Source organism: Amblyraja radiata, chromosome 5 (genome assembly GCF_010909765.2).
Source record: "Amblyraja radiata isolate CabotCenter1 chromosome 5, sAmbRad1.1.pri, whole genome shotgun sequence".
NCBI classification, from domain to species: Eukaryota; Metazoa; Chordata; class Chondrichthyes; order Rajiformes; family Rajidae; genus Amblyraja; species Amblyraja radiata.
This window is the reverse complement of record NC_045960.1, coordinates 27,926,289-27,939,533: the sequence shown is the minus strand read 5'-3', so window position 1 is coordinate 27,939,533 and position 13,245 is coordinate 27,926,289. Positions and strand designations below refer to the sequence as shown.

Here is a 13,245-nt window from a genome sequence, read left to right as displayed (position 1 = left end):
GGAGATACTGGACAGACTGCTTTCCTTGAAGCAAAGGGAGCTGAGGTGACCTTTTTGAGGCTCTGAGGATCATGGGATAAGGTGAATGGCCAGTCTGGGTGGGGGAAGTCTAAAACTAGAAGGCATAGTTTTACATTTATACCAAGCCAATTATCCTGTAAACCTGTACTTCTTTGGAGTGTGGGTGGAAACCGAAGGTCTCGGAGAAAACTCATGCAGGTCACGGGAGAACATAAAACTCCGTACAGACAAGCACCCGTAGATAGGATCGAATCCAGTTCTCTGACAGAGTAGCTCTACCGCTGCACCACCACGCCGCCCGTTTGTGTCACATGAAATGTCTTCATTCATCCTCTTACAGCAGAGATGCATGGGTAGTATTTTGTAGTGGAAACTCAATTTTAATTGCTATTCTGATCTATCCCAGTTATTAAATAACTTAATTCAACATCATTACCTTAATACACAATCAGGCATCTGCATGACAAGTTTTGGAGAAATATCTTTGCACTAAATATTATACACTTTATCCTTTATCTGTGCACTTTGGATGGCTTGATTGTATTCAGGTATAGTCTTTAAAATCATTAAGGGATTGGACAGGCTAGATGCAGGAAATGTGTTCCCGATGTTGGGGGAAGTCCAGAACCAGAGGCCACAGTTTAAGAATAAGGGGTAGGCCATTTAGAAATGAGATGAGGAAAAATGTTTTCACCCAGAGAGTTGTGAATTTGTGCAATTCTATGCCTCTGAAGGCAGTGGAGGCCGATTCATTGGATGCATTCAAAAGAGTGTTGGATACGCTCTTAGGGCTAGCGGAGTCAAGGGATATGGGGAGACAGCAGGAACGGGGTACTGATTGTGGATGATCAGCCATGATCACATTGAATGGCAGTGCTGGCTCGATGGGCCAAATGGCCTACGCCTGCACCTATTTGCTATGTTTATTTTACTGGATGGCATGCAAACACCAAGCTTTTCACATATACCTCAGTACATGGTTTAGTTTATTGTCATGTGTCAGGAGGTGCAGTGAAAAGTTTTCACGGTGTGTCAACCAGTCAGCTGAAAGACTATACATTATTACAATCAAGCCATCCACACCATACTGATACATGATAAAGGGAATTAACGTGCAAGAAAAAGTCCAGTAAAGTCCGATTAAAGATAGCCTGAGGGTCTCCAATGAGTTAGATAATAGCTCAGGACTGCTCTCAGGTTGTTGATAGGATGGTTCAGTTGCCCGATAACAGCTGGGGGAAAAAAACTGGAATAATGTGGTAATAATAAAGTACTAAAGTATAATGGTATAGTCCATGACATAAGAGCTCAGAAACAGAGGGTGTGAGTCTGGTATACCTGTTCTATTTCGTCCCAGTTGGTTACAATTCCATGCTCCAATGGGTAATGCAGGGAGAGAACTCCTCGCATGTGCTGAGCAGAATGGCCAATGTAAATATCCTGCTGATTCCTCCCAATGTAAACATTCTGGAAGAAAACAAACACTTTTAACGCAGTTTAACAGACTTTGTCATTCCGCCTGCCTTCCAATCAATCCCTCCACCCCTTTCACCTGTATCTACCCATCACTTGACAGATTTTGTCCTGTCCCAACCACTCTTTACCAGCTTCCTCCCCCCACTACGATTAATCTGAAGAAGGGTCACGCCCCTCCTATTCCTCTGCAGATGCAGCCCGACCTGCCGAGTTCCTCCAGCTCCTTTTCTCAGTGCAGTTAGGCTGCTATTTTCAGATACTACACAGCGGTAACTTGAAGTAGATTGGGCGTACTCATCTAGTGTGAATGATGCTCGACGTAGTCTCGGTGGGCTGAAGTTTCCATGCTGGTTCTCCAAACTAAGCCTGTTAATTGTTGCACCACGGAGCCTTGCCTGCCAGCTACTCACACCTGGGAAGCTATTTGGAAAAAAGATCTGCAGTACAGTAATTGATGAATTAATTGTCCCAGGGCATAAAGGTGGTCGGGCAATAAGACGAATGTCGGTACACTGAACGATCCAGGGATTGGGTGCCGCTCCATTAGACCCAATGCGTTGAACGGACTTGGAAAAGGTGCCGAATCTGGCGATAAGAATTTCACTGTGTTTTGCACACATGATCATAACGCACGATTGAACTATTGAAATGCAGCATGGAAACCGGTCCTTCAGCCCACCAAGACCATGCCAACCATTGATCACTCTATGTTATCTGCTTTCTCATCCACTCCCTATACACTCGGGGCAATTTACAGAGGCCAATTAACCTACAGTCTTTGGGATGCAAGAGGAAACAGAGCACCTGGAGGAAAACCACGCGGTCACAGGGAGAACGTGCAAACTCCACACAAACAATACCCGAGGTCAGGTTCAAACCTTGGTCTCTGGCGCTGTGAGGCAGCAACTCTACCAGCCGTGGCTTTGTGCTACCCTATTATATTATACAACCTTCAACATAAAAATGAGCTTCCAAAAAATTGATGGCATTTGTCGTGAAGTTTGGTCCTTTTATAAAGCAAAGATCCTATAGCAAGCAAGATAGATCAGTTGACGAAAAAGACGTAGTATGGTCATGGGCAGATTCATGGGTAATTTTCAGCCCCATTTCCGTAACCAGCTTCCGTCTCCGCACCAAAGATCCCATAGCGGAGCAAAGATACAAGTGCGGAGACGGAAGCCGGTTACGGAAACATCCTCGTAAAAATAAAAGTTCTTTGGTAAAAATCTTCTCCTCATTTTCAGAATTATAATTTAACACAAACTGTTCCCCCGCAACGTTGATTACACTGCGAGTCGGGTGGGGTCGGGTTACTGAAATGGATGAAAAAAAGGCCCACGTTCCGCACTACACGTCAGCCCATTGCATTTAGCAGGAGTGGTCTATCTTGCTCCGCTATAGGATTTTTGGTATAAAGGCTCTCACTTTCCGAAGTTGATCACCAAATAGTTGTTTTACGATTCAATTGGCAGCCTCGCCATGACCCGGCTGTCAGCAACATTTACCTCGTATTTGGGTCGTCCAACTAACGTGGGGAATATGGTTGTTGGTAGTTCCTGATCGGCAAACCCAGCTTTCATCAGGCCTGAACCAGTGTCGAATACGATTGGCGTTTTATATTCACAGACCTGCTGGTGGCAGGAAATTAGCAGCTGTAAACAATCTGTATGTGTCGGGTGAGGATGCGCCACCGAGAGAACAAAGAGGGACCTGTGGTGGCGGGAACTTCGAGAACAATGAGGGACTCGGGGGGAGAGGGGGGGGGGAACCATCGGGACTATATTGCAGATGGTCACAAAATACCTCGATACACGTGACAATAACCTAAACTCAACTAATTTCAGGTTCAATAAATATGGTCGAGAGTCGCGCCGTGTAGATGATTTTAGCTTTCAGGGTCAGTAACTTTATGTTTTGAGTGGGCCAAAAATGCAAGGTACGAATATGTTGAAAGACCCATGAAATTCACTGGGGGGGAAAAGTGTTTTTTTTTTATTTTTTACTAAGAATAGGTCATTTTGTTGTTTATTAAGAATTATTTTTATTTATTTATTTATTTTTAATTATTTTTATTAAAAGCAATTGTACAAAGATAAAACATTCGGCATCTAAAATTATACAATTATTGTACAGCTTCATTTTTAACCTTATAACCTGAAAATGAAAGAAAAGAAGAAAGAGAGAACAAGCGAGGGAGAAAGTGAGAAATGAAAAGATAGCTCGAAAAAGCAGATAGAAAAGACCCCTAGGCTACCAAAGTAGCGTGGCCGAAAAGTAAGTAGAGATAAAAGAAAAAAAAGGAAAGTGGAGATATACCTGCCCCTCGTTCCCCCCCTCAGTGAAGGGTGTCCATGTCTTGAAAAATTGATCTGGTTTTTCTGCCAAGACAAGCCTAATATTTTCCAAATTAGGTGTCTCGGACATGTTTGTAATCCACATCTTCACTGTAATCCACATGTTTGTAACCCACATCTTCATTGGCCGTTTCCAAAATTTAAGTATTAGTTTTTTCGCCGTTATCAGGCCATAGTTAAGAAAACGTCTTTGAAATAATGTTAGCTCAGAACAGGCTTCTGACGTACCTAGTGTGATCAATTCTATGTCGGGGTCCAATTTTATTTTAAGTATTTTAGAAAAAAAATCAAAAATTCCCCTCCAGAAGTTACGTAATTTTGTACAGGAAGTAAAGGAATGGGTTATGGTTGCTTCTTGGAGGAGGCATTTATCACAAATAGGGGAGACATTTGGGAAGATCCTATTCAATTTAGACTTTGAGTAATAAAGTCTATGCAGTATTTTAAATTGTATTAGCGAGTGCCTAACATTAAGAGAATAGTTGTGTATATATAATAGGCTTTCCTCCCAACTATCTTTTAAAATTGTTAGACCCAGTTCATCTTCCCAAGCTCGCCTAATTATTTCCGATGATGGAGTTTGTAAATTTAAAAGGGTATTATAAAGGTACGATATTAACTTATTTGAATCCGACTTTCTATTCATGCATTCGTCTAGTATGTCTGGAACCATATATTCACAGTCTTGTGTGTGTGATTTCACATAGTCTCGTATTTGAAGATATCTAAAGTATTGACCACCTTTCAAATATTTAGACTGTAATTCTTGAAATGAGAGGAGAGTCCCCATCTCATAAAGGTCTCCCAGCTTTTTAATTCCTAAGCTTTCCCATTGTATGTCTAAAGTAGACGGTTTAAACGAGGGATTATTGGCGATTGGTAAGAGGAGAGATAAATTTCTCAATTTGGGTTAATTTCAACTGTTTCCAGATTCGTAAGGTGCTATGGATTATCGGATTTTTCTCATATGCTGATTTCTTCAGATTTATTGGAGAGAGAAGAATCGCGCCTATATTAAAAGGCAAACAATCTTCCCTCTCCATTATTAGCCAGTTTACTTGTTGGCATGTATCGTCTATCCAATAGATTAAATTTTTAATGTTCATTGCCCAGTAATAATAAAAAAAAATTGGGAAAACCAGTCCGCCTATTTAGGTTTACATAAAGGTCTTTTATGAATTCTGTGAGTTTTGTAATCCAGATAAGATTTGTAATCGCAGAATCGAGTATTTTAAAAAAAAAATTGTTATGGAGAAAAATCAGTGTTGATTGAAATAGGTACAGGATTTGTTGAAAATCTTTATGGCATTTATTCTACCTATAAAGGAGATCAGAAGTGTTTTCCAAAATTGAATAAGGGCTTTTAATTTGGAGATTAATGGTGGAAAATTTGCTTGAAATAAGAAGGGTATTTTTTAGTCACGTAAACTCCAAGATATTTAAATTTTTCCGTAGCAATTCTAAAGGTAAATTTTTAGAAGGTGTGTCAGGTCTTGAGGTTTTATCAACATAATTTCACTTTTGTCCCAGTTTATTCTATACCCTGAAAAGGAACCGAATTCTTCCCTAAGATTTAGTATGTTTGGAATACTAAATTGGGAGTTGGTAATATATAATAGTACATCGTCTGCATACAGCGATATCTTATTAGAATATTTAGTATTATAACCATGAATGTTCAGATGTACTCTTATACTTTCAGCTAAGGGTTCGATCACAAGGGCAAATAACAGAGGTGATAATGCCCACCCTTGTCTATTGCCCCTGGATAATTAAAATTTAGGTTAGAGTGTTTGATTAGTCCGTATTCTGGCAGTCGGCTTGTTACATAACAACTTTATCCATGAAATAAAATTTTCTCCTAGTTGAAATTTTTGCAATACTGTATAAAGATATTTCCATTCTACTTGGTCAAATGCTTTTTCTGCGTCTAATGAAATGATTGATAAGTCTTCCTTTATCGTTCTGTGTGAGTACATTATATTAAACAGGCGTCTCAAATTATTGAACGAGTGTCTCTTGGGTATAAACCCAGTTTGATCAGGGTGTATTAATTTACAGGGTTTTAGCTAATATCTCCTCTTTGAGCTTGAGGGAACTTTCCAGACACAAATGGATACGTATATTACAAGGAAACTACTTTTCAAAATGACCTAAACTAATTGCATCTTCTCCCCTCCATCTAATACTCGCACACACGTCAGCTTGTTTTAGTTGGGTCGTGGCCATGAAGGTACTAGTGCTTGGTTACACAGACAGTACAGTACAGGATCAGGCCCTTCAGCCCACAATGTGTGTGCCAGCCATGATACCTAATTAAACTAACCCCATCGACCTGCACATGATCCATATGCCTCCATTCCCTATCCGCTGATGTGCCTTTTGAAATGCCTCTTAAACATCACCGTCATGTCTGATTCAAAAGGCAGTACCAGTGAAGAAGTTCTTGAGACTACAATGTTGTCATTCAAAACATTTCATTCACTATTGAGAGGAAATCAACACTTCCTATCCAGTCTAGTCTATGTGGGAGTCCAGATCCACATTAACATGTTAGATTCTTAACTGTCCCTTGAAATATGGGATGGGTAATAAATCCTGGCCTCAACACCAACCCTTCAGTCTGAAGAAGGGTCCCAACTCAAAACATAGTCAGTAAGAAGAAGGGCCTCGATGCTGGAAACGTCACCTATTCCTCTTCTCCAGAGATGCTGCCTGACCGCTGAGTTACTCCAGCACTAGTGTTTTATTCCAGATTCTGAAAGTCTTTCCACCTTCCAAATCCACAAAAGTCAAATCACAACCTTTTCAAATGAAATATATTTTGTTACCTTGATCACAGATGCTTGAAAGGTGTGTGCATCCACAGCTGGATTCAATGTCACAGACACTCTCGCATGGCAATCTTCAAATATACGATGCATGTCTTGATGTGGAAAATCATGCAAATGGCTTGAATCATCTTCGGCCACACGTACAGAACCTTTCTGAGTGTCAGTATTGTTGAATTCATTCCAATGCAGTATTTCAGGTGTGCAACTCTCTCCTGTTTCTAAGCTGCTACTGCAAACTGCACTGGCTTCCCGATTTACTTCATTACATAAAATATGTTGTTCGTCACATTTACCTTCATCACACACATCTCCATTTAGCACCAATTTGGAGTCTGTTCCCCCAGAACACGCTTTGCTGTTCTCAGACGAGTCAAGTAAAGAACTTGCTCCAGCCACGGAATTATCTTCCTTGCAATCTGCTAGATCGATCTTTATGTTTACCAAGCTGTCGGAGGGGTTGGTAGGATTTGTACCCTTATTGGTGCCTTGCAATTTATTTTTGGTCCTGATTTGGAGACTGGCATTAGATTTGTATCGAGCACCAGCGATCAGAGGCACTTGCTGTTTGGGCTCCTTTGAAGCAGAGCGGGTTTCCACAAATGCAGAAACCTCAGCACGTTTCCCGAAAGGACTGGACCCTTCTGGGTGGCTTTTGGTTTGGCACTGTTTAATGGTTTTTCTGGGTTTGGGTACTGGAACTCTTTGCTGGTCCTTGTTACCGTGTTTTGCCACAATGGCATCTCCAGGGCACTTCTGAGGAGTTGCACGAGCTGGAAGCTTTTCTACTTTGACAGGAACACTAGTCCGTAGTGCTGGTTTGGGCTCCTCTTTGCTTTTCAGAGTGGAGTCTCTTCGGTTTTTGCGCTCTGCAGTACAGTTTACATTACTTTTAATGATTTCATTCAATTGAGTGGACTGTGCAAGAGTTCCCTTTCTGTCGACTCCAAGTAGTGGTGCACTGTTATTCTCAACACCGCCCTCTACTGGATGAAAACAGACGGTCTCAGCATCAACACTGTCCAGTCCCTTGCACTCATCTGTCAATGCAAACCATTCGTGGTCATCAAGCTCCTGCCAATTCTCCGCACGTGCATCTGCTGAGACTCCACTATTAAGCTGATGTTCCATTTTATCTGATCGTGTACAGGTTTCACTGCGCAATGAGGGAATAAATATTTGCTCATCGACTGTACATGATGAATTCTTTTCAACAATATTATTCATAGTCAGACCAAGACCTTGGTCCTGAACGCAACTATTTTTGGATTGAACAGTTCTGCTTGCTTTTTTTGTGCTGTGAACAATATTGAGTTTGACCAGAGATCGCTTGTGGTAAGCAAGGACCCGATTCGATTTTGGGTTGGTATCATTTAGCTTGCCTTTATCAATAGACTTTAAATTCCTTCCTGCCGACTGAAAAGAGCTTTTACCTTCCATCACTGGATTGGGTTTTAAATGAGTAGTCTCCTCATATGCTGACGATCTCGTTGCATGTCTCTTCGGGTTATCACACTTCGTCCTTGAAGAAATTTGTGGCTGTTTCTTCAAATGTTTGGATTTCATTTTCTCTTCCCTTGCTAGACTTTGCTCCATCTTCTCAACCTCTTTCCTTTCCCTCTCCAGCTCCACCAAGAACCGTGCACGCTCCTTGTTGGTGCTTGATCGGCCTGCGTTTGACACGGGCGATATTGGAATCTGAACCCTCTGCTCTTCCTCAGAGCGACACAGCTCCTGTATTTTCAAGTTCTCTTCCAGAATTCTGTCCTCAATTTGGTTCAGTTCCTCCAACTCTTGAAGTAGCCTGGAAGTACCTTGAAGCGCCGAGCGTGGGGCTTGGACTGATGGAGCGGCATTGGGGTTTGCAGGGCAAGAGCTAGAATGCATCAAGGCTCTTTCTTCTTGCCTGTGCTCTACATCACAGTTCGCACGTGGGCACAGGCAACGGCAATGAAACTCAGGCTGTTCTGCTGCAGTCCACAGGCCGTCTTCCAGTCCAATCACTCCAGCTTCTGAGAGCTCGCTCAGAGACATCACCTGTAACAACAGCTTCTTCAGTAAATGAGACACGCAGAAATATGTGAACGTAGAATACTACAGCTCAGGAAAAGGCCCATTCGGCCCACAATGTCTGTGCCAAACACAAAAGACAACTCTTCCCTACCTACAGAGTCATACAACATGGAAACAGGCCCTTTGGTCCAACGTACATAGACCATATCCTTCTATTCCTTGCACTTCCATGTGCCTATCCCAAAGCCCCTTAAATGTCACTATCGAATCTGCCTCCACCACCACCCCCGACAGTGCAATCCAGGCACTATGTAAAAACTAGCCCCACATATCTCCTTTAAATGTTGCCCCTCACCTTAAAGCTCTGCCCTCTAGTCTAACATATCCACCTTAGGAAAAAAGGTTCTGATTGTCTACCCCATCTATGTCTGTTGGATGATTCTGTAAACTTACAAACTGACAACCCTTTACGCAAGTGGGTTAATCCTAGCCCATTCGTCATAGTTAACCTAACTGGACGTGATTCACCAGGAATAGTCTGAATCAAAGGTACTGCATGAATGCCTGGTAATCCAATATGGATACATTGGCAAGAGAATTCCTCTGAAGCCACAAATGTAGTCCTTGTAGGGACCTTGTCAAGGGAGACATTTTTCCTGCCAATGGCTTATGCTTTGCTCAGCTGATAGTCATACAGCGCAGTAACAGGCCCTTCAGCCCAACTCATCCATGTCCCAACAAAGTTAGTCCCATTTGCCTCCATTTAGCACATATGTCTCTATGCCTTTCCTATCCATGTACTGTCAAGTTTAGTTTACAAATCCAGCATGGAAACAGGCCCTTTGGCCCACCAAGTCCACGCCAACCAACGATCCCCGCACATTAGCACTAACCTATACACCAGGTACAATTTACATCTATACCAACCTAATTAACCCACAAACCTGTACGTCTTTGGGGTGTGGGAGATAACCGGAGATCCCAGAGAAAACCCACGTAGGTCACAGGGAGAACGTACAAACAAGCACCCGTAGTCTGGATTGAACCCGGGTCTCTGGTGTTGTAAGGCACTGTGCTCTGCAGTGTTTTTTTTATGTTGTTATGGCATCTGCCTCAACTACCTCCTCTGGCAGCTTGCTCAATATACCCACTGTCCTGTGAGTGTTAAAGTTGCCCATCAGCTTCCTATGTTTGTGAATATGTTTTCAACTGCACTAGATATTCAATAGACAATAGATGCGGGAGTAGGCCATTCGGCCATTCGAGCCAGCACCGCGATTCAATGTGATCATGGCTGATCATTCAATCCAATTCAATGAGCTAAAGAGCAGCTGGTAGAGCTGTCGCCTTACAGTTCCTGAAACCCAGGTTTGATCCTGACCTCGGGTGCTGTCTGTACAGCGTTTGCATGTTCTCCACATGACTGCATGGGTTTCCTCCGGGTGCTCCAGTTGCCTCTCTGTTCCCGAAGATAATAATAATAATAATAATATCTTTTATTGTCATTGCACGTCAGTGCAACGAGATTTAGTGTGCAGCTCCACTGATGTACAAGAAAGGTAAATAAATACAATACATAAATAAACAAGCTGAATTGATTGACGTGACCATCTGAGGGAGACTGTCCAAAGGGGGTGGGTGGGGGGGCACTCATTAGGGCCGGTTCAGAGCCGCTATAGCTCTTGGGATAAAACTGTTCCTGAGTCTGGAGGTTCGGGCGTAGAAGGCCTTGTAATGTCTGCCGGAGGGAAGTAGTTGAAACAGACCGTGGCAGGGGTGTGATGAGTCCTTATGGATGCTGAGGGCCTTCCTGAGGCACCGCGTGTGGTAGATGCCCTCCAAGGCTGGTAGCTCTGTCCCGATGATCCGCTGCGCTCTGTTGACGACGCGCTGAAGAGCTCTCCTCTCCGCCTCCGTGCAGCTGAGATACCACACAGAGATGCCATACGTTAATATGCTCTCTGTGGTGCAGCGGTAGAACGTTGTCAGCAACTGTTGTGGCAGACCAGTCTTTTTTTAATGTCCTCAGGAAGAACAGTCGTTGCTGTGCCTTCTTGACCAGCGCGGTGGTGTTTGTGGACCATGTGAGGTCTTCTGAAATGTGAGTGCCCAGAAACTTAAAGCTGGACACTCTCTCCACACTTTCCCCATAAATGGAGATTGGGGCGTATTCTCCAGAATGGGACCTCCTGAAGTCAATAATCAGCTCCTTGGTCTTGGAGGTGTTTAGTGCCAAGTTGTTATTGGCGCACCAGTCCGCCAGGTTCTGCACCTCCGCTCTGTATTTTGTTTCATCACCGTTGGTGATCAGCCCAATCACTGTTGTGTCGTCTGCAAACTTCACGATGGTGTTGGTGTCGAATGCAGGGACACAGTCGTGAGTGAAGAGGGAGTAGAGCATGGGGCTTAGTACACAACCCTGTGGTGTGCCGGTGCTCAGGGTGATAGTGGAGGACAGGTGCGGGTCCAGTCTCACTGCCTGCGGTCGCTCCGTGAGAAAGTTCAGGATCCAAGCGCATATCGGTGAGCTGAGGCCTAGCTGGTGGAGTTTGGTGGTGAGCTTGGTGGGGATGACCGTATTGAATGCAGAGCTATAGTCAATGAAGAGCATCCTCACATACGTGCCCTGTCTGTCCAGGTGAGTCAGGACAGTGTGAAGGGCCAGAGAGATGGCATCCTCTGTCGATCTATTTGCCCTGTATGCAAATTGATGGGAGTCCAGTGAGGCAGGGATGCTGGATTTAATATGTGCAGGTTTGTAGAGTAACTGGCCCTCTGTTAAATAGCCCCTGCTGTGTAGGGAGTGGATGAAAAAGCAGGATAACATATAACTAGTGTGACCGGGTGAGTGATATGTCGGCATGGACTCAGTGGGCCGAAGGACCTATTTCCATGCTGCACCTCTAAACTACACCAAAACATTTGGCACGGTGGCTCAGCAGTAGAGTTGCCATCTTATAGTGCCAGAGACCCGGGTTCAATACTAAGGATGCTGTCTGTACGAAGTTTGTACGTTCTCCGTGACCATGTGGGTTCTCCCAGGGTGCTCCCGTTTCCTCCCACTCTCCAAAGACATACAGGTTTGTAGGTTAATTGACTTCAGTAAAAAATGTAAATTGGCCCAAATGTGTGTAGGATAGTGTTAGTAGAAACATAGCAAAATAGGTGCAGGGGTAGGCCGTTCGGCCCTTCGAGCCAGCTGATCATCATGGGGATGGGGATCGCTGTACGGCGTGGACTCAATGGGTCGAAGGGCCTGAATATTCCTTTTCTCCAGAGATGCTGTCTGACCTGCTACTCCAGCTTTTTGAGTCTAATATGCAAAAGTTTGTATCTTAAACCATTTAAAAAGTGAATAACTTAAGCATTTGGCCAACGTGTTTTACACAAGCTCAGAATTACTTTTGAGAGCTTTACCTTTCCACTGCTGGTGGTCCCCTTGTACTTGTCAGGTGAGGAGTGGTTCTCATCACTGCTTTCCCCATCAGCCAACTGCAAGAGATGTTCCAGCTCATCTTCCTGTCTGAGCACAGATTCCTCCTCCTGGCTCCAAACAACAAGATCATTTTAATTACTGCAAAACCTATAATTTTCTACTGAAATAACAAAAATACCCAACGATGCAATTAGATTCTGTTTCCTTAAAAACTAAAGGACAGGAACACACTACAGGATTTTGTTTATGGTGAAAGTTTCAATCACAATATTTTCTTGCCTTCTTCAGATACTGTCGCTATCTTTTTTAGGATGCATTGACCATTGTTTCCATCCAACTCTGACCATTTTCCTGATTCTGCTATCAATAATACCAATAATTGAAAAAGTACTGTTTGTAGCTTCTGGCCATTCCAACAAACTTCATGAATTGTGCTTTAAAGTTCCAGCCACTATTGACTTTAGTTTGGTCTAGTTTATGGTCACATGTACAGAGGTACAGTGAAAAGCTTTGTTGTGTGCTAACATGGTCCTGTAACATTTGTCACTTGTACGTGTCCTATCCAGTCCTTCAGCTGCATCCTCCTTCCTGCAGTGCATGCACCTACACTATAAATAAATGCAAAGGCTTAAAAGGCACAGAAGTATTTCACACCTACCTCCAATATTTTGGCCGTTCTCAACAGCAGCAGCTCCACTTCATTCTGAAGCTTCTCCTCCTCCTCCATATCCCAGTCATATGTCTTTGCCTCGGCTAACTCAGTGTGCTTTCTGCTCGAAAAGTCAAAGTTCCAGTCAAAAGTCAAAGAATAAAATCAAAGCAAAACATCCTTCGGCTTCACCATATGATTCCACACCCAAACTTATTCTACTTCCCTACAAATGCAATCCAAGATGCTGAAAGTTTCCAAATCCATCTTACATTTTCTCACCACCCCCGCTCATCCCATTTTTCATTCATTATACCCACCAGACTGGCCGACTCATATGGTCCTTCCTCTTTCTTGGATACAAGCAGGAAGTTACCATGCCAATTGCTGTGTCTCCTCTCTCTCCATTAGTACAGCCTGACTTGCTGGACATGTCCTACTCTCCTATTAGCAAAGCAATACAGT

The 13,245-nt window shown here is 43.3% G+C and overlaps 1 protein-coding gene across 3 annotated transcripts in view; it reads right to left on the bottom strand.

Moving 5' to 3' along the window:
* The window catches only part of LOC116973120, a 79,302-nt gene that overhangs the window by 25,998 nt on the left and 40,059 nt on the right, over nucleotides 1–13,245 (bottom strand). The window contains exons 14-18 of one of the 3 annotated variants that reach the window (XM_033020833.1): nucleotides 12,790–12,904; nucleotides 12,113–12,238; nucleotides 6,683–8,719; nucleotides 3,003–3,128; nucleotides 1,360–1,488 (exon numbers count right to left, since the gene is read on the bottom strand). In XM_033020833.1, the coding sequence (XP_032876724.1) occupies nucleotides 1,360–1,488; nucleotides 3,003–3,128; nucleotides 6,683–8,719; nucleotides 12,113–12,238; nucleotides 12,790–12,904 (2,533 nt within the window). The remainder of the gene's footprint in view (nucleotides 1–1,359; nucleotides 1,489–3,002; nucleotides 3,129–6,682; nucleotides 8,720–12,112; nucleotides 12,239–12,789; nucleotides 12,905–13,245) is intronic. The other 2 variants (XM_033020836.1, XM_033020834.1) reach the window with 2 other exon arrangements.